This window comes from Hyperoodon ampullatus (genome assembly GCF_949752795.1).
Source record: "Hyperoodon ampullatus genome assembly, chromosome: 18".
NCBI classification, from domain to species: Eukaryota; Metazoa; Chordata; class Mammalia; order Artiodactyla; family Ziphiidae; genus Hyperoodon; species Hyperoodon ampullatus.
The window spans coordinates 10,957,070-10,978,963 of NC_136931.1; the positions used below are offsets into that span (position 1 = coordinate 10,957,070).

Below are 21,894 nucleotides of genomic sequence, written 5' to 3' on the forward strand. Positions count from 1 at the left end.
TCTCCCTCTTTCAAGTTACTTATTTCTCGCTTGCTTCAGTTTAAACACTTGGTCTGTTCAGATCAGCCTAACCATTTCATTTTTTCACATGAAAAGCAATGTGAGCATTTCATTGCACAGTAATGATGGTTTTCTCAGAACATAGTTTGTTTCATAAAAAATGAATCATGTCTGGTTGGGTCATGGATTTATCCAACTTTTCGGCTTCAAAAGAATTGAAAGGTTATCTGGTTCTGGAATGGCGAGTACCTGGCACCTATGGTCCATCTTCTTCGTCCCATGTCTGTGACAGACCTTTTTAATTGATCAAAGCCCCCTCTTTTCTGCTGTTCCCCACTGTGCCTCAGGAGCCTTCTCAAAAGACTTCTCCAGGCGTTTGCTCCCAATCAGGTTAGAACAGATACGTGAGTTGAAACCTGTTGTTTCATCTAGTGATTCTGCAAATGGGTAGCCAGGGGAGACAGAGGGGCCCATTCAGAGGAGCAGCTCTTGCTCGGGTCACCGAGCTGGACATGGTAGAGTCAGACCAAGATCCCACTGTCTTCATCCTTACAGCGAACATTTTTTCTGGGTCCCTGGAAGAGGGCCTCGTGAGATGCCTATACACTCTGTTTAAGAAAATTAATAGTGAAAATTCAAATAGTGATAAGTAAACGTGCTAAGGCATTCTAGAACTCTCCTAAAACATGAGTCAACTTGAGAAAGAATATCATACCACTAGAGTCACAGTGCCAGGATAATCATTGAATCATATCTCTGGCCCATTTTTCAACCAGTAAATTCCGGGCTGAGCTGATTATCAGAATCACCAAGTGTGCTTTAAAAAACACTGACTTCTTGATATTCCTCATCATGTATTTTTATTGAGAAAGCCTGCAGAGGGCCCAGGAATATTATTTATGTATATGTATCCGTGTGTGTATGTAAATCATGTATATGTAAATATATGTATGTATAAATATATATGTGTGTATATGTGTATACGTATGTGATATATATATATATATATATTTTTTTTTTTTTTTTTTTTTTTGATGGGGACCAGTTCTAAAGTCTTTATTGAGTTTGTTACAATATTGCTTATGTATTATGTTTTGGTTTTTTGGCCTGAAGGCATGTGGGATCTTAGCTCCCTGGCCAGGGATCGAACCCACACCCCCTGTACTAGAAGGTGAAGTCTTAACCACTGGACCACCAGGGAAGTCCCTTTTTTTTTTTTTAAACAGAGCTTCCCAACCGATATTAATGATCAGCCAGTCAGCCAACAATAACCATTTGTAGTCAGGACTTGGTAAATTATGCAGAAACAAATATGGGTATACTTTATAGTAGCTTAATACAAAGAAAAAATCAGGTGCCTAGATATTTGTTTTCTGTTTGTTTTTTTTTTTAATGATAACTCATTGTACCAAGGGACATCATGGTAGAATTTTCTGTTAATTTATCCTAATACTCATGTTCAAAGCTGCAGAAAAAAATGTATCTGTAATTGAGGATTTGATGGCAAAGTCCAAATTTTTTCCAGTCATTAAAAGTAGAAAGCACTGTAAAATAGGTACAATTTATTTGTGCTAGCTAGGCTGTGGACTCTGCCCTAAATTCTTTACCAACATTCTCTCAGATGATCATCACAGCTGTCCTCATTTTACAGATTAGGTGGTTAACGAAAATTGCCTAAAGTTAAGCTGGGAAAGAGCAGAGACTGTTTCAGTTCAGGTCTGCTTCACTGTCCAAGGCCAGTTCCCTAACCACTGGATACCACTGTCTCCCTCTTGGTCTTCTCATGCCCCACCCCTCTAGCCTAACTCAGTTAAATGCATGCCTGGCAGAGCAGGACCAGCAGCCAGGAGAGCCCAAAGGGATGAGGTTGAGCTCTGTTCTGTCTCTTTCTAGACATGAGTGCTTCACTGAGCACATTTTGGTAGCTCTATTAGCCATTTCTCACTTCATCTATAAAATGAGGGGATGGCTATATGAGTTTTGAGGTCTTTCTCATGTTACAGTTTCTGAGTTGAAGAAGTCACACGTGGTCCTCTTTCACTTTATTGAATCTGAGTAGTCTAAACGAAGCTTAAACTCTCCGACAAGAAAGGCTTACACTGAGAAAATTTTAATTATGACTTATAAAGATGACCAGGAAAGAGTAAGGCTCTCTTATGGCACTTTAAGGTTTTTCTAAATGCTTTTTGGATAATGATTTAAGAAGTCTTCAGGGATTTAATCTAGCACAATGACTGCTGAATGTTTTAGTAGTTGTTCCAGAATGTTTTGAAATAGCTTAAAAATCTCATTCTGGCGCTGTGACACTTCCCGTTTCTGTTGAATCCATTTTAGCATAGGAGAATTTGATAAAATATGCTGAAGCAAATCCAGGGGTGTTTTATGGCATTCTTGTGCTTCCTAAAGAGACAAGGAATTTTAATCACAGAAATTTATTAACTTGGAGCCTTCTTTCATGTTACATGTTTGCCTTGAGCTTTTGTACGAGGTGATCCATAGTTGGGATTTAGCCTTAGGAGAAAACAACAAAAATGGATGAAAAGAAGCAATTGCTTTGTGCCAGGAGTAAGCTGGGTAAGATGTCACTGGTAACTTTCCGTGTGGTTGACGCTCCTTTTATTTTGCTTTCTGGTTTTTGCAGTCTGCGTAGCAAGATCTTAAAGAGCTTGCATTAGATCATAATTATTTATGTTCTAATGGGATTCCCTACTCTGGAAATCCATTTCCCATTGTGCTTGGCAGGAGAGGAGCAGACCACCTGCAACGTTAAAAAGCGATTATGCAGATGAAAACAAGGACATGTTTTTCCCCCAGAGTTTAGAATCAATTAGAATAAAGCACACGTGAGTCTGACAGTCATCAAACTATCAGCTCAGTGACTGACAAAGCTGGGTTGGAAAATATGGCATGTAATATCCTCAGTGTCCTGACGGACCTTCTACGTCAGGGGTCCCCAGCCTCCGGGCTGCGGACTGGTACCGGTCCACGGCCTGTTAGGAATCGGGCCACACAGCAAGAGGTGAGTGGCGGGCGAGGGAGTGAAGCTTCATCTGCCGCTCCCCATGGCTCGCATTGCCTCCTGAACCATCCCCTGCCGTCTGCCCCCCACCCCGGTTCCTGGAAGAATTGTCTTCCACGAAACTGGTGCCAAAAAGGTTGGGGACCGCTGTTCTACATCACAGCAGGTGCATGGCAAATTGTAGGAAGATTATGGGAGCGGTCAGAGATGGGAGACAAGCTGGGGAGGAGTTGGGTCTGCGTTGGAAGAGCTTTGATGCCAACACATGGGGCGTGTGTGTTTGCATGTGTAGCACACAAGCACACATCTAGATTAACAAGAACATTTAGGTGTGTTTACCAATTTCCCTAATGCATGAGGTGATAGGATGAGTGTCAAGAATATGCCTTCATGGAAATCGCCAGAATGTAAAAATTGGCTCAGAGGTGGCAAGTAAGTTTGGTCTAACATGGCAATTGATGAGCAGTGGTAGTGGCTACCCAAGCGCTCTGTTGAGAAAAGAAAGCAAAGAAAAAGAAAAATCCTTGATTGATTAGTTATGTCTGCCATGGGTATAAGAAGGGTTGGGACATAAGGGTAGTAGACTACATATTTCCATTTGTGTAATGGACCGTATGCACTGCATACACTATGACCATGATCATCTTGATTGTCCCTCCTTATATTACTGCCTGTGACTAATAGCCTTTTGGTTGCTAGTATTGAAGATCTTTAATTTTCTTTTTAGGCCTCAGTATGGTGGCAAGTTCTGTCATGGCTCTAGCCATGTATATCAGCTGTGCAATATTAACCCTTGTAATGAAAATAGCTTGGATTTTCGAGCCCAGCAGTGTGCAGAATATAACAGCAAACCTTTCCGTGGATGGTTCTACCAGTGGAAACCCTATACGAAAGTGGAAGGTAATTTGGTCTCTACGAACCTCAAACAAATATGTCTCTATGTGAACAGTAACGTGAATGAACAACACAGAAGAAATTGCTGCCTGTGTAAAAAAGTTTCCATGTTTACCTTTCATTCCCCAGACCCGTCCTGGCCCAGTTTTTCATTCACTTCTTTAGGTTTTGTTTATTTTTCCACACTTCTTTTTTTCACAAGACACCCCTTTCCTCCCACATGTATAAGTCGAAGAGTTCATGTGTTTGGAATGTACTTACGTTTCTAAACTTACCTTTGACATTTCAGCAATTAAGTCTCCCAGGGATGTTAATTGAAATTGGTATGAATTGTCCAGACCAAAAACTCATGAAACCATATATGCCCCATAGAGACACCATACTCGGTACCTGAGGTGGTAGATGATTACAAGCATGGAAAGGCCTATTTGCAGAGTGTACACACACACACACGCATCATGAATAAAAAATGTCTCTATATTAAGTTCTTCGTACTTATTATACCTTAAAGTAATGGCTTGTATTTGATCTTTTATGTTGATTTGATTTGATTTTGGCTCAGCATCAAAATTTATTTTAGTTACCATATATACAAAGTACAAGTACCAAATTTAACATACTTTGTGTTACCTGTGCAGAATAAGCTGTCACCATTCTGGTTGTTTCCTTTTCATTTTTTTCCATTCACTTGCTTTATCAAAACTCATCCACTCTTCCTTTGGAAAAGGGATTAACGTGAATCCCAATTGTACATATGCAGAATGGGAAGAGACCAAATTTAATGGTAATTCATGGGAAATAAGATGGAGGGCTGCTTCTGTGCGAAAGCTCAGAATGAACCTATATAATCAGTGACCAAAAAGAAGCTAATGTAATTAGAGACATCGTTATAACAAGTAACATCTCCAAATCAAAGGGGATGGTACTACAGCTTTGCTCAACACCAGCCCAGCCGTTGCAGGAGTGTGAATCTAGTTCTGGGTCCAAAAGCTGCTTGTCTAAAAGCACAAATTGGGACTGACATTAAAATTCTGAAATCTGTGTCTTAGGAGAAAGCAGTGAGGAACTGACAGATGTTGACTGTAGGAGAGAAACTAGTTACCTTCAAAAATTCAAAGAGGGATTGAACAGAGGGAGATTTCAATTTATTGGAAATTGCTTCTGAAAACAGAATTAATTCATGTGCTCAGAAATTCCTATGGTTCCTATGGTCCTCAGAGAGACCTTCCTTCCTGTCATTTTCTGAATCCTTTGCCCTGCTTTATTCTTCATTGCTCTTGGTGCGAGAATTGATGTTGTATTGGCATTTATTCATTATCTTTCTCCCCACAAGAATTATTAGGTTCCCCAGGGTTGAAGCCTTTGTCCGTTTTGAGTATGCTTGTATCTCTCTCGTGTAAGAACAGCATTTGGAACATATTTATAACTTTTGGAACCAATGAATAAATAAATATCAACTGTCCTTAATGGAAGTGTGTCCCATCCTGAGCAGTAAATGCTCTATCACTAGAGACATTCTATCAGGAACTAAGAAATTACCTAGGAAGGGTGCCATGCAGCAGGTTCCCATGGACATTTAGGATAGCTGCAGTTGCTGTCAGTTCTGACACTTGAAGACTTATTTTCTCTTGGCTGTATTCGCCCCTAATTCCATGTTTCTCATCTATGGTTCTTTCTCCAAGACTCTCTTGTCCTTCCTTTGCTTTGTCTTCTTGGATAATCCTTGGTCTTTCCCACATCTTCCTTTAAATATAGTGTGCACAGAATCTGTGGTCATCATCCTTTAGATAAGTTGTGGGTTGAATACATAAAGAGAAAGTGAAGCAGATAAACTTTGTGACTTATAAAATGGTTTTTGATTTCAAATTTCTTTCACTACTATTATTGCAGTTTTTACCAGGTAGGGAGCCTGGCATTTCATTCATTCACTCAACAGATATTGACTGAGTACTTACTGCCTGGGAGACACTCTGCTAGATACAGAGGCGAGTACATTGAATAAAATAGAGACCCGAGGACCTTCCCTGGCGGTCCAGTGGTTTAGACTCTGCGCTTCCACTGCAGGGGGCATGGGTTCTATCCCTGGTCAGGGAACTAAGATCCCACATGCCGCTTAGCCAAAAAATAAAAATAAAGGATAAAAAACAGACACCCCAGCCTTAGGGTCGCACATCCTAGAGTGGGAGACAGAAAAGTTAAGGCCTTCTAATCCTTCCCTCTTCTCCTTTTGATACTTATTTAAAATCGAAAAGACTGACCATGATTTGAAGGTCTGTGCCATTCATGCAGTTTGAGAAAAATCAGGGGAAGAATTTATTCATAAACGTAGACAGTCTTTGTCTTCCAGTGATGAGTTTCCTTCTTGTTTCTTTTTGTTTGTTTGTTTTTGTTTTTGCGGTACGCGGGTCTCTCACTGTTGTGGCCTCTCCCGTTGCGGAGCACAGGCTCCGGACGTGCAGGCTCAGCAGTCATGGCTCACGGGCCCAGCCGCTCCGCGGCATGTGGGATCCTCCCGGACCGGGGCACGAACCCGTGTCCCCTGCATCGGCAGGCGGACTCTCAACCACTGCGCCACCAGGGAAGCCCCTTGTTTCTTTTTTTTTAATTGAAGTATAGTTGATTTACAATGTTGTGTTAGTTTCAGGTGTACAGGAAAGTGATTCAGTTTGTGTGTGTGTGTGTGTGTGTGTGTGTGTGTGTATATACATATATATATTCTTTTTCAGATTCTTTTCCATTACAGGTTATTACAAGATATTGAGTATAGTTCTCTGTGCTATGGAGTAGGACCTTGTTGTTTATCTGTTTATATATAGTAGTGTGTATCTGTTAATCCCAAACTCTTAATTTACCACCGCCCCAGCTTCTTTGTTTCTTTCTAATAGACTAGTTCCTAAACTTTCCCAGGAATCTGTCCTGGAAAAACTGAACTTTCTAGAACTTGTTAATTCCTGGGAATGAGGGAGAAAAAAGAGGGTAACATGTCTTCCAGCTCCCTAATCTCGCACAGGGTAGGGGGCGTGAGATAAAACTTCTATTAGAAAGAATTCCTAGGTGAGAAAAAAAATGCAATCCATCCACATGGCTGCATATTTGGACCATAATAATTTCACTGCCTTCATATTTTTGACTTTGTCTTTTATTGAGAGGTTTTATGAAGCACAACCGTTTGCAGACTGTTTACACATTTGTTGTAAAACTGTTATCAGGGATATCACAGAGTCGCACATCAGGTCTCATGGGAGAAACGTCATCTGGAATTCCTGACCAAAAAAGAACTCTTTCTATTGGAGAAATAAGCACAATAACTCCTTTCTGAAAACAAGTGCTCTATAGAGATAATACTTCTTTGTTTTTGCCTGTGATACCAGAAACTTCTCAGGGACTTAATGATCAATAAAAATTACATTTTTTTAGCCTTAATGTTTAGTTTGTTTGCTTCCTCCTCCTTTTCATGATATGCTTCTTTTCTGTATGTTTTATAAACATTATTGACCATATGCCTTTTTTCCAAAGTGCCTGGAATTTTCCCTCTTAACAGACTGAATAAAAATGTAAAATAATCCGTGTCCTAAATCACAGTCAGCAGACTATGACCTGTGGGCCAAATCTGGCCCGTTTTTTAAAAATAACGTTTTATTGGGACACAGCAATAGTCCTTCATTTACATATTGTTAATGGCTGACCTCAGGGCCTATAAAGCCTTAAATATCTACTGTCCAAGGAGGGTAGTGACACAACCCACCAATCACATGTATTATGGCTCTTACTCAGGATTAGAAAAATAAAATTCTCATGTATCAATGTTAAAGCAGACTTTATATGGATTACTAAAAGGAATTTATATTTTTAAAAGCCACACACATCTGCCCTCGGGCACGCCCTTGCACACACACCCCGCCAGAAAACTGTGTGTAACATCTTCCGTCTTGATCGTAATAGCTTTCTAATTAAATTTAACTCATCTTTTCGGTACTCGTGTGATTTTCCTATGATTTCCTCTTGACCATGACCTCTTTTGATCTCTTTGCTTCTAGAGGAAGATCGATGTAAGCTGTACTGCAAGGCTGAGAACTTTGAATTCTTTTTTGCCATGTCCAGCAAGGTGAAAGACGGAACTCCTTGCTCGCCACACAAAAATGATGTTTGCATTGATGGGATGTGTGAAGTAAGAGAACATTTCTGCTTCGGGGTGTATGGTCACGCTTGTGTTGCCTCCTACCAAATGCATAGCGTGAGAAGTGTTCCAAGAGATTCTTGGGTCTGGATAAAAGCAGGTGGTGTAGCGGAAGAGGGTAACATTTTCAAGTTGGATGTGAGTTTTATCTCCAAATTCCCTCTTAATTTCTGCGTGACCCCCGTCCAGTGTTTTGAGTTTCCTTTTCACCCTTTCCACATGTGGAGATGATGATATATCCTACTTTACACAATAGTTGTAAAAATTCAATTAGAATGTAAATAATAGTAGTAGTAGACTTTTCTTTCGTATTCACTCAGTATTTTCACTATGTGATTAGAACCTCATAAGTGTGTTTGGAAATAGCACTTCTGTTTATTTCAGATTAGTTTTTCTTTTTCTTCCGGTATCCACTTTCTCTTTTGTCTTAATTTGATTGTGAGCTCTGTGATCTTTTAAGGGTTGTGTGTGTGTTCGTGGTGGGGAAGGGGGTGGTGTCCCAGCATTTTTATGTTTCACTGGTAGAGCTGGCCTGAATAAATTCCCCTCCCATTAGGAGCAACGGTGACATTTCATTCCAGTTTTATAGATGTCTATAAGTTATGGAACTTACCTAATCTTACATCCAGTCATGACAGAGGAAGGATTTGAATGCCTAGTCAAACTTGAGACTTTGCTTTTAACCATAAAGCTGCCTTACCTTCCTAATGTTCAGTAAATATGGAAAACCATGTACCTCTTGGTTATTCTAAGCTACTGGCTTCTCTAATCTTTGACTTTTCTCCCTTTTTTTTTTGGTTACAGCCGGTGGGATGCGATCACGAACTTGGCTCTAAAGCAGTTTCAGATGCCTGTGGTGTTTGCAAAGGTGACAATTCAACTTGCAAGTTTTATAAAGGCCTGTACCTCAACCAGCACAAAGCGAATGGTAAGTGATGCTGCAAACTTAGTGCTGTCGTTGGTGGGACACACCCTTTGCTGCTGAACAAACTTAAGTCATGCTAAGTACGCTTGAGCCTTTTACGAACTCACCTGACACACAGTAGATGATGGCTTTTGATGCTTATGCCAGAGCAAGGGAGGATTGGTGGGTTTTTCGTGTGAGCAGTTTCATCAATACATACATCCCAGAGGGGTGTTCAACAGATGCCTTTCTGCTTAGCAATTTCAATATTCTGACCAGGCTGCCATATGCCCCACGTGCATTTGTTAAACAAAGAATGTATTATGGAATTTAGATGGTTCACACTTACAATGTTAGATGAATATTTGAAGCAATTCTCTCACTATCTTGAGTAGAATTGAACTTTGAGCCCTGTCTTCTGCACACCACTGTTGAGAATAGGTGGCTCCCCGTTTTTTCCAGGTAGATTAAAAATAAAAAGCATCCTTGAGTTGCGTGGCCTTTGTGGTTCTGGAAAAGCGAAGAGTGTTTTCTGTCCACACACATGTGCTTGGGAAAAGTTCATCCATTTTCTCTCTCTGGTGTTCCTACCACTTGGAAAATGAAATAACTGAGTGTTTTCACTTCATAAGAGTAGAAATGAATGTCAGCTGATGATCAAACACCCCACTCTGTAAAAATGGCCACTACCTGTCTCTGAGCCCATCTCCAATGCACGATGTGGATGTCAGAAATATTCTGTTCTTTTCCACTTAGAATATTATCCGGTTGTCACCATCCCACGGGGCGCCCGCAGCATCGAGGTCCAGGAGCTTCAGATATCCTCCAGTTACCTCGCCGTCCGAAGCCTCAGTCACAAGTATTACCTCACGGGGGGCTGGAGCATCGACTGGCCAGGGGAGTTCGCCTTCGCGGGGACGGTGTTTGAGTACCAGCGCACCTTCAACCACCCGGAACGCCTGTCGGCGCTGGGACCCACCAATGAGACCCTGGTCTTTGAAGTAAGTAAAGCCCCTTCTCTTTATTCAGTTCTCAGTGCCTGTTGCGGAATTTATAGTGATGACCCCGATTTGAGCTAGCTTTAAAAAATCCTAGTTCAGATTTGTTTCCTAACAGGCTAAATCTCAAAGTGCAAAGGGGAAGAGACAGCAACTCCATTTGGGGGAAGAGGGCAGGGATCCAATGGGTCCCGGAGGGAATGTGTTGATGTTCACATGCAGATGCCAACCTTTCACGGGTACACTTGGCTGTTCTGAATGCTGAGGAATATACAAGGAATCATCTTTACATGATTCCACTTTGTCTGTGTCTGCTGTTGGGATCATCCACTGTGGCTGTTCATCACACAGATCCACTGGCCTAGGAGGCAGAGTGATGTAACAGAAAGCACACTTGCTTGATGTCAAGAAAGTTTTAGTCATAGCACACCACCATACTTTTGTAAGCTATCATTTCTTTAGAGGTGAGAAAAGAAAAAAAATAAGTGGGTAATGATGTGGATAATAAAAACAGCCACCATGTCTGCAAATGACTCTGTAGCGCAATTATCATTTGCGTTACATTATCATTTGGGTACATTTTCTTTGGTCCTCGTCACGTCTCTGGGTTTGCTTTTTCCAGTTTGTAAAATGGGGCTGATCGTGCGCTTTCAGAGGCACGTGATTTGCTTGAGGTTGTGTAGAAGTCGTGGCCACCATGTACTGAAGACTCATATGACCAGGCACTCCTGTTAGTCACGTGGAGTTTCAATTTCTCACTTGCAATATTGGGATAGAAAACCTACCTTCACTGACTTGCCAGAAAAATAAGCAATGAAGTGTGAAGAAATGTTAAAAGATTTGCCTAACTCACATAGCTAGGAAAAAAGCAGAGTTGGAGTCCAAATCTTTTCCATCTACAAGTATGATATCTACTCTCAGTCCAGTCATACTGCTATGCTCTTCTGGAATCAAGGAAATATAAACTTAATTCAACTATTATTATTATTGTTATTATTTAAGGTACTAGTCTTAAACATTTAATAAGGAAGATGAATAAAAAAAGATAGTTTAAAAGTATGACTACATATAACGTTTTTCCCCCTTGAAGGGACCTATTTTATTTTATTTTAATTTTTGCTATGAAATACATTTTTTTTTTTTTTTTTTGGCTGTGTTGGGTCTTCATTGCTGCATGCGGGCTTTCTCTGTTTGCAGCGAGCAGGGGCTACTCTTCATTGTGGTGTGCGGGCTTCTCATTGTGGTGGCTTCTCTTGTTGTGGAGCACGGGCTCTAGGTGTACGGGCTTCAGTAGTTGCAGCACACGGGCTCAGTAGTTGTGGCACGCAGGCCCTAGAGCGCACAGGCTTCCTTAGTTGCGTTGTGCGGGCTCTAGGGTGTGTGGGCTTCAGTAGTTGTGTTGCGTGGGCTCAGTAGCTGTGGCTTGTGGGCTCTAGAGCTCAGGCTCAGTAGTTGTGGCGCACGGGCTTAGTTGCTCCACCACATGTGGGATCTTCCCCGACCAGGGATAGAACCCGTGTCCCTTGCATTGGCAGGTGGATTCTTAACCACTGCGTTTTTTACTTTTTCAAATTTTTATTTTATATTAGAGTATATTTGATTAACAATGTTGTGTTAGTTTCAGGTGTACAGCAAAATGATTCGGTTATACATATACATGTATCTATTCTTTTTCAAATTATTTTTCCATTTAGGTTAATACAGAGTATTGAGCAGAGTTCCCTGTGCTATACAGTAGGTCTTTGTTGGTTATCTATTTTAAATATAAGTGTGTACATGTCAATCCCAAACTACCAATCTATCTCTTCCCCCCACCCTTCCTCCTGGCAACCATAAGTTCATTCTCTAAGACTATGAGTCTATTTCTGTTTTGTAAATAAGTTCATTTGCATCTTTTTTTTAGATTCTCCATATAAGCGATATCATATGATATTTGTTTTTGTCTGTCTGACTTACTCCACTTAGTATGATAATCTCTAGGTCCATCCATGTTGCTGCAAATGGCATTATTTCATTCTTTTTTTTTTTTTTTTTTTTTTTTTTTTTTTTTTTTTTTTGTGGTACGCGGGCCTCTCCTGTTGCGGAGCACAGGCTCCGGACGCGCAGGCTCAGCGGCCATGGCTCACGGGCCCAGCCGCTCCACGGCACGTGGGATCCTCCCAGACCGGGGCACGAACCCGCGTCCCCTGCATCGGCAGGCGGACTCTCAACCACCGCGCCACCAGGGAAGCCCTATTTCATTCTTTTTAATGGCTGAGTAATATTCCGTTGTATATAGACTAAACATAACTTTGGATTCTAAGTCAGATGTTGTGCCCATCGTATGGTTAAGAGTACAGACTTGTAATTAGCTATGTAACTTGGACAAGTATCTTCACCTCTGTGCCACTTAATGTCCACATTTGTAAAAATGGGCAAACAATACCAGCTAACTGTCAGTGCTAGCATAAGAAGAATTTAAGATAACTTCAGTGCTTACAGAGTGCTTGGCACATAATGTTTCTAACTGTTACCATACTTCTGCCTTCTGAGCATATAACAGATATATTTTTTAAAAACCTAAACCTCAGACCATGATGAGCAAACTGGCAACCACAGGGCAAATTCCAGCTCCCAGATCTTCATAATTTTTAAAAAATGGATCAGAGGTTTAATATCAGGTGATTTCTTATAAAAATATAGATTTTGACATCTTTTACAAAAAAGGAACTTCTGGTCCCAGTAGATATTTGAGTTTGCAACCCTGGCCCTAGGTCTTGACCATGAGTTAATTTCCCATTATCTTGTGAACTTGAGATACTAGGTCCTGTCATCTCTGTGTGATAGAAGGTCCTGCAAAGATTTCACAATTGACAGCAGCTGTCTTTAGGAAATATTCTTCCAACCCTCTGAGGTCTTTTTTTTTTTTTATATTGGAGTATAGTTGATTTACAATGTTGTGTTAGTTTCAGGTGTACAGCAAAGTGATTCAATTATACATATACATGTATCTATTCTTTTTCAGATTGTTTACCCATATGGGTTATTACAGAGTATTGAGTAGAGTTCCTTGTGCTATACAGTAGGTCCTTGTTGGTTATCTACTTTATATATAGTAGTGTGTGTGTGTTAATCCCAAGCTCCTAATTTGTGTGTGTGTGTGTTTACATATTTATTTTTTTAACATCTTTATTGGAGTATAATTTCTTGACAATGGTGTGTTAGTTTCTGCTTTATAACAAAGTGAATCAGCTATACATATACATCTGTTCCCATATCTCTTCCCTCTTGCATCTCCCTCTCACCCTCCCTATCCCACCCCTCAAGGTGGACACAAAACACCGCCAAGCTCCTGATTTATCCCTCCCTGCCACATTTCCCCTTTGGTAACCGTAAGTTTGTTTTCTAAATCTACATGATTGTTTTATAAATAAGTTCATTTGTATAATTTTTAAAAAATTAGATTCCCCATATGAGTGATATCATATGATATTTGTCTTTCTCTGTCTGACTTACCTCACGTAGTATGATAATCTCTAGGTCCATCCATGTTGCTGCAAATAGCATTATTTCATTCATTTTTATGGCTGAATAGTATTCCATTGTATATGTGTACCACAGCTTCTTTATCCATTCCTCTGTTGATGGACATTTAGGTTGCTTCCATGTCTTGGCTGTTGTAAATAGTGCTGCAATGAATATTGGGGGTCCATGTATCTTTTTGAACCATGGTTTTCTCTGGATAAATGTCCAGGAGTGGGATTGCTGGATCATATGGTAGTGCTATTTTTAGTTTTTTAAGGAACCTCCATACTGTTCTCCATAGTGGCTGCACCAATTTACATTCCCACCAACAGTGTAGGAGGGTTCCCTGTTCTCCACAGCCTCTCCAGCATTTACTGTTTGTAGACTTTTCGATGATGGCCATTCTGACCAGTGCGAGCTGATACCTCATTGTAGTTTTGATTTGCATTTCTCCCATAATTCGTGATGTTGAGCATCTTTTCAGCCATCTGTATGTCTTCTTTGGAGAAATGTCTATTTAGATCATCTGCCCATTTTTTGATTGGGTTGTTTCTTTTATTTCAGAAGATGAGATTAGGAACAGCAAATCAAATTGGACTATTGTTAGGGTAGCTTGGAGCTCAACAATGAATCAAGGCCCTAAAATCACCCTGTAATTACACCTAAGGCATAGGAATTGAACTTTCTGGTTAAAGATTTTGAGACTTTTTATTCAGTCCTAATTTTTTAGGTGGATATGTTTATTTCTTTTCTATCAAGCATTTGAGCAGCAAACATCTTTTCCATTTCTTTAGAAAAGGTATATTTTCTTTAGAGAGGTATATTTAACTTGCAAGTGTTTAGTTTTAGAGCAACATGGTTTCATTAGTTTTGCCACGAGGCCTTTGATCCACCTCTAAGCAGATGTATACAAACCAAGTTCTGTGGCTAGAAAATTACCAAATTGGAAGGTGGGTGTCTCTCAGGGCTTCTGCCCCGGGCAACCAGAACTAAGTCCAAATGATTCCTCATAAGAAATATGTGTTTTACTACTTGATAACAAGCAGCCATTTTTTGTTGTTGCTGTTTCTTTGTCCAGTTTTCTTCATAATCACAAAGCCATTCCGGTAGGTTTTCACAGTTCTGTTTGTAATTTAAGGTTTGCTGTTAAACATACCTTATCTGCGGGAAAACCACAACAAAGAATGAGACAAGAAGTGACGGAAAGTGCAAAGCAAGATCACAGAGTTCCTTCTGACTTTCATCTTTAGAACCTGAATGTCCCCTGTCATTGTCTGTGTTGATCAAATTGACCAGATAATGGCCACATTGTCACCGAACGCTGTGCCAGCCTGAAGCTGAGAATTTTTATTTGGGCTTTGCTTAATTGAAGCATAACTCCTTATCTCACTCATCTCCATTATTTAGTGCTGATTAAAACTACATCTTTGGACTGTTGACCAGGTCCAAACATTTTCCTGATGATTAGGAGCTATTTTTGAGAAATGGAAGGGTGGCCTCAATTGGTGATGGAGCTCTGCAAAATCGGTCAGGTTCGTCATCGATTTTCTTACAAGTACAGGGAATTCTCAGGCAGTCCAGTGGTTAGGACTCCTCTTTCTCTCTGCCGAGGGCCTGGGTTCAATCCCTGGTCGGGGAACTAAGATCCCACAAGCCGTGGGGCACGGCCAGAAAACAAACTAAGAAACAAACAAAAACAGCTGGATTGTTCTTGCAAATACAGACAGCTCCTCGGGGGAAAAAAACGAACACACAAACAATCAAAATGTAAGGATAAATTATTGGATAGATCTAGTAAAATTATAAAAACATAAAGTCTTCCCCAGGTTCAACTGGATATGTACGGTTTTATAAAATAATTTTCCCTACTATATAAATAGGGTAAAAACTATAATAAGATCTCTATAAACACAAAATTGTAGTTTCACCACAATGCAGTAAGGTCACATTTGCTTAGCTATTGTTTTTACAAAGTCTTACTTTATGTATACATTCTACTTACAGATTCCATGAAAGCTTCAATTGATGTCCTAAGAATGTGACTTGTCTGAAAATATTCCAGAGGGAAACATGTATGATTAATTGGTCATGCCTTGCTTGTATTTTTTAAAGGAGTTATAGTTTCATTCAAAACTTGCAACTATTTTAGGAGATTTTTAAAAATCCAATCCAGTAACCTCGTATTATGTCTATTTTATCTTTTCAAAGAATTTGGGCTAATGGCTTTAATATTTAAATTGTATTTTATTGCTCTCAGGAGAACATCATCAAATTTCAGGTCGGTTTTTATCGCATGCTCATGCCTTTCCAAAATCGAGAGAACACAGTGACTTTAAAAACTGAAAATCACAATAAGCGATAAATTACATTTTCCAAAACTAGGCTATATATCAACATCCAAGTAATCCATGGCCTTCTTCTTTAAAGGAAGTTAAATAAAGTTCATATGCCTTTCCATGCAACTATGAATTGAACCAAAATGAATACTTTTGGAGCCAAAAATATGTTCAGTCCAATACGAAATGTTGAATGTGTTCCACAATCCTGTGGGATGATAAAAGTGGGAACCTACCAAAATGGAAAGTGCTGTTCTATCCACAGAAAGTATAAGTCTGTGAAAGAAAGCACTTTCTCTCTTGGCCACTTAAAATGACTGCACGTTCACTGAGCTCGTATTATAGTGTAAAATTCAGCAGAAGGGTGTGTTTGCCAGAACACATGAGGATGGCAGTGTAAGGATAATGTCCCTTTTTATATCTCATTCATTTATTTTAATCAGATCCTCCCAATATCTTAGCTAAGTCTTATCTTCAACTACTTTGGCATGTGTTGATTTAGGTAGCTACCTTCAAAGCAGTATTCCTCTGTTTATTTTCTCTTGACGTCTGATAAAAGAAAACTGGACTTTTCTTGAGTGCCCATTTGTGCCCAGCCCTATATAGACATTGGAGATGTACCAATGGTTAAGACATAAATCATGTCACCAAGTCATTATAGTCTCAGGTCTTTAAGAAATGTAAAGAGCGAGTTTTGGTAGGTTGATCCTTCTTTTTGGAAGCAACGTGGGTTTGAACAGGGAACATCTCTATACATAGTTGGTGATACAGGTCACTCAGATACTACTCTGTCACTTTGCATGAGTCACTTAAACTAGCTGAGGCCCAGTCTTCTCATTTGGGAAATGATTTCCCCAGACTAAACTAATATCTCCTACCCTGTCCTGTGACACTGTCTTGAAGCACTTCTAAGCACCTGAAACCCTATATTGCCGAAAGAAGACTTAACTCCTCTTCGTAGATTCCACAATTGGCATAATATCTGGAACATCTTGGTCACTCAAAAACAAAAATTTACTGAATGAATGACATCCATTGATAAAATTCATTCATTCATTTAAAGAGTATAAGGACTTCCGTGGTGGCACAGTGGATAAGACTCCGCGTTTACAATGTAGGGCGCCCAGGTTTGATCCCTGGTCAGGGAACTAGATCCCACGTGCATGCCACGACTAAGAGTTTGCGTGCCACAACTAAGGAGCCCACGAGCCGCAACTAAGGAGCCCACCTCCTGCAACTAAGACCTGGTGCAACCAAATAAATAAATAAATAAATATTAAAAATAAAATAAATAGTAGAATCTTCTTTCCAAGTTGAAAAATCATACATGGAGACAATAAATGAAGTGCAAGGAGACTTTCTCTGACCAAAGTCAAGCGTGACAGGGCCCGGAGGCCAGCCTCTCCTCCCCATTTCTGCCCTTCTGTCCCAAACCACAGTCGTAATCTGAAGTTCTCTGAAAGGCTTAGACTTCTGCGGTACACATTTTAAAAACCACTGGATTTCGTCATCTCTTAGGACTAGTCCTAGAATTGTCCAGTTGAAAGCTAAGTACAGTAAAGGGTATTTACATATTGAAATTTGATCTCCTCAGTTGCATTTGAGGAATTGATCTGCTTTCTAAAAGGCTTGCCTTTCCCAAAGTGAATAATTTACACAATAAGAACTTGCTGACCAGTTAGCTCACAGTTGACTTACCTTAATCTGGGAGAACAGCAACGTGCCCTCCCAGGGTGGTGGGCTTAAGAGATCTTTTCACTTATTTCTGGGTGTTTTCTAGTGCAAGGCAGGGGTAATGCAGTCCTGGGACAGACAGACTGCTGTCAGTTAACCTCAAGAAATAAGTGCATGGCCTGACACAAAAGTGTCTTCTGCTTCTGGTTATTTTTAATGTCAAAACTTCACAGAATGTCTTCATAGGGAAGCTCAGTTTAAATGGGAAACAGATTTTCACTTTTATCACCAAGTCATGTGCCTGCCCGATTTTCAAATACAGTCTCTGTTACAAACCTTCATTCTTCTCGGAACCCGGATTCTACATGGTCCAACATTAGCAACAGGTGGATGTCAATTTAGACTGAGCTGGCCCCTTAATTTCCTCAGTGGCCAAGAGGAAATTCCTAAGGGTAATCAAGGATTTATATGATTGTCTGAGGTCTTAAATTTTTAGGCATTATTTAAGTCCATCAATCAACTTTTTATTTTGAAGTACAGACATACATATACATGTAAATGACTTGGAGAAATGGAGCTAATGTTCATGACCCTGTATCATATTTCTGCATTGCCCAGGGGAAAATGACTCACACACGTGCACACCCCAGCACAAAAAGAAATCAGTATTGATTTGGCAACCATATACTTTCTGAGATCACTACAGACACAGTTATTATAAACTAGATAATTTCCACATCTTTCTTTATTTCAGCTTATCCCCTACAACATGAGTCTGGCATAGAGTCTAAGGAATTTCTCATTGAACTAGTGCACTCATTAGTCATCTGAAAGATTTAAAAGTCAGCTTATATTTCAATAGTCTTCAGGATACTATGCATAGACCTACCGTATTTATTTTACTGGGTTTGGGAACACAAGAAAAACTAAGTCTTCTGCACATAGCTAAATGTGTGTGTGCACGTGTGTGTGTGTGTATGTGTGTGTCTTGTACAAGGCATTAAATTTTGAAGTGGTAGAAATGTGAAAACTGAAGTTCAGAGTTGAAATTTACACATGCCTTTGTTGAAAAGTAATCATTTAATCTGAAGTAGACGTCTGTATGCTGGGCGTTTTGAGTATGGCTGAAAATTTAATGTTTTTCCGTTTTGAGATTGAGCTATAGGTAACGTAAGGTCACTGGTTTTGTCCTTTGTATAACTGCAGTGCCAAAGGCCCTTTTAAGATATACTTTTAGGGAGCCTTGGCAGTGAGAATGAGAAACACAAAAATTCTCTTTGTTTTTTCATGACTAGTGAAGGTGTCCACTTGGAGATGATACATTCTTTAGAAGTGACTGAAGATCAGCTTTTTTGCCAGCTGATGCACCCCCCACACTCTCTCTCTCCTCCCCCCTTCTCCCCACCTCCCCCTTCCCCCTCTGTGTCCCTCCCCGCCTTTTCTTCTTCCTCTCCTTTATTCTCTTTCTCTGTCTCTGTTTCTCTATCTGTCTCTCTCACACACAACAGTGAATGAGTCATATTCTCCATCAAACTGTCATGCAGTTGGAGGGTAGGTGAGGAAATTCATCATGAGTGTTTCATTTATAAAGTAACTGCATCTCCGTCTGATAAACAGTGAGTCAGGACGACATGATAACACAGGTTGCTAGTCTAGGACCGAAACATGATCCCCTGTGTTTTTACAGCATTCCTTTTTTAAAAAAAAAAAAAAAGTCTTAAAAATGAAAGCCCTCCTTTATGTTAAGGAGTTTTTTTCTCTCTCTGTTAAGAGGCAAAAGGGGATGTTTAACTCTTCGAAAACGCTTTCCCAGTTAATCGTGTACCAGGAGAGAGTCCTGCAGCTGACAAATACAGCAGCCTTTGTAATGACAGTAAGTGAGAAATAGGTTAACCACAGGCCAGTTTCAAGGCAGAAAAAGACATCTAAAGAAAATTACTATAATAAACAACTTCCTCCGCTCTTTGGCAAAAGGAGATGATGGGGTGGCCGGGGACCAGGTGGACAGGCACATTGATCACTGAGTTGACAGCGTGCAAGCATCACTGACAGAGACTTACCTTCTCAGCCAGCTCCTTCCTCGTGACCCTTCTGTCTGCATCCCCCGCCCCCCGCAAGGGGCTGAAATGAGTAAAGATGTGCCTCACGATAAAATCAGTGTAAGGGAAAGGAGATTATCCAAGGAGCGGGGATGGAGTGAAGACACAAAACACAAAAGAGGCAAAGAAGTAATGGAGAATAAATTCAGAACAGATGATAGGAAACTCCAGACTCCAGAGGACGATTCAGATGTGCTTTCATGATGCCACATCATTTGTCTAGAGATTGCCATTTGCTATTTGAAGTGCAGGCCTCCAGTTAATTCATGGCAAATACTTCTATGACAGGTCGGAGAACACTATTTCTCTTCACTAAACTCTGAGGAATGTTGATGAGTTGAATTAGAACTGTAGTCGGGGTTCAATGTGTCAGCCCACACCTTTGAAGCTGCCTCACAGATGTACTTCCAAGGCCCCGATCGGGGTCTTTGTGGTGCTGTGTCTTGTCAAATCCAACTCACTCACACCTAATAGCAGTGGTGATACCTGGTCATGTTTTTCAGGCTTTGAAGCAAACAAGAAGGCAAAGACAACTGGCTGATTTTTTCACATCACGAGGCTTCCAAAAAATCACAGGATTATACAAAAACAGGCATTCACACTACAAAACTATCCCTCCCCTGACTTAGCCAACACGTAACGTACGGTGAAATTCATCATTTATCGGAAGGGGTCAATCTATAAAGTAGGTTGTATTTCAGCGGTTAAAACAATGGTGAAATCCAACAGTTCTATAAATGCAGGGGAAAATGGATTGAGGAGATTAAACATCATGTATCCTTAAGTCAGATATTAGCGTGTTCAAGAAACAACATTTTCAGGTTGGAACCCGATAGCACAATGTAAATGTTATAGCGTGCTCTTGGATCCCGGTGAGAACGTCTTTTCAACAGTTCATCCAGTTTTTAGAACTTTAAATTAGAATCCTAGATGTGACATTTCAGAGCTGGAGATGCAGTGTCCCAAGAGTTAAGATGTCCAGTTTGGGAGTCGGACAATATCAGAGACGTGAGTTCCCAGTGTTGCTACTTACTAGCTACGTGGCCTTGTGTATTGGTGCATTCATCTACGGTACTAAGATATTAACAGCACTGTGCCTTCCTCCTAGTATTGTTATCAGCTTTATTTTTTTTTTAATATTTATTTATTTGGTTGCCTCAGGTCTTCGTTGGGGCAGGCGGGCTCCCTAGTTGCGGCTCGCCGGCTCCTTAGTTGCGGCATGCATGTGGGATCTAGTTCCTGGACCAGGGATCAAACCCGGGCCCCCTGCTTTGGCAGTGCAGAGTCTTATCCACTGTGCCACCAGGGAAGTCCCGAGTTTTGTTATCAGCTTTAAATGAGATAATGCTTGTACAGTGCTTTGCCTGGCATAACACACTAAGTATTGCTGCTGTTATTTTTTTAAAGCGATCAAGTACATTACTGAAGACAAGAAACAAGCTTCCAAGCATGCACTAAATAAAAAGTCGGTCTTCAGAACCTATGCATAACTCTTTAGTTTCCATGGGAGAATTAGGACAACTTCCTTAAAAGGAAAAATGGGCCTTAAGTAATGAAACAAAAATGAAGCTGATTGAAGGCATTTATAGTTTGCACATTAAAAATTAAAAGTGGGAGTGACAGAAAGCAAGCTGTTTACCCAGGATTGTTCAATGTGTCCTTTGTTTTGACTTCGTGCGCCCCAAGCGGAACCTGCATCCCCCTTTCTTCAGAGGGCAGTTGGTAGAGTCCAGCCCCCGTCTGTGGTTTTCCAACTTAAGAAGCTGTAAATTTTATAGCTCCGCACCCTGCGGTCAGAGCTGCTGAGTGCTGTGTCTGAAGTCAGGTGGTTGGTGTGTTAAAGGTAGACACTGAACAGTTCTACTGAGGACCTGGAAGCATTTAAGGAGGTTGCTTGCCAGCTGTAAGTTAGAGACCCAGTGCCAGTTGGCTGCAAAATCCTCTGGACTAAGTCCAGTTAAGTAGACTGAATTGCTGGCAGTCTTTCCAAACTTGTGCGTTTCACAGCTGGGCTATACAGCCCGACGCGCAGCACGGGGCGTTATTGTGATGTTGTGCTACGATGGGGGGTGGGGGAGGGTTGTGGCATCCATGTGACCTGGAGGGCCTTTGTGTTCTCCACTAGTGCTGAAAAAAGTTATTGACTGCGCTTGACAGGGTCACTGAAAATATTTCTAAATAGATGTGAGTGATGGGAATTAGCATTTTCAGATGACATATTGTTTCAGATGTGTTCGTTCCTCGGCATCCACAGAGGCAGTTAGAATCTTAGCTGTGCGGTTATCACAC

General features: G+C 40.5%; 1 protein-coding gene across 1 annotated transcript in view; it reads left to right on the forward strand.

Moving 5' to 3' along the window:
• The window catches only part of ADAMTS18 (ADAM metallopeptidase with thrombospondin type 1 motif 18), a gene marked incomplete at both ends in the record, with an annotated part of 157,275 nt that overhangs the window by 100,763 nt on the left and 34,618 nt on the right, over positions 1-21,894 (forward strand). Inside the window, 4 exons of the mRNA XM_079724025.1 lie at positions 3,747-3,919; positions 7,951-8,081; positions 8,895-9,018; positions 9,751-9,995. Coding sequence (XP_079580151.1) covers positions 3,747-3,919; positions 7,951-8,081; positions 8,895-9,018; positions 9,751-9,995 — 673 coding nt within the window. The remainder of the gene's footprint in view (positions 1-3,746; positions 3,920-7,950; positions 8,082-8,894; positions 9,019-9,750; positions 9,996-21,894) is intronic.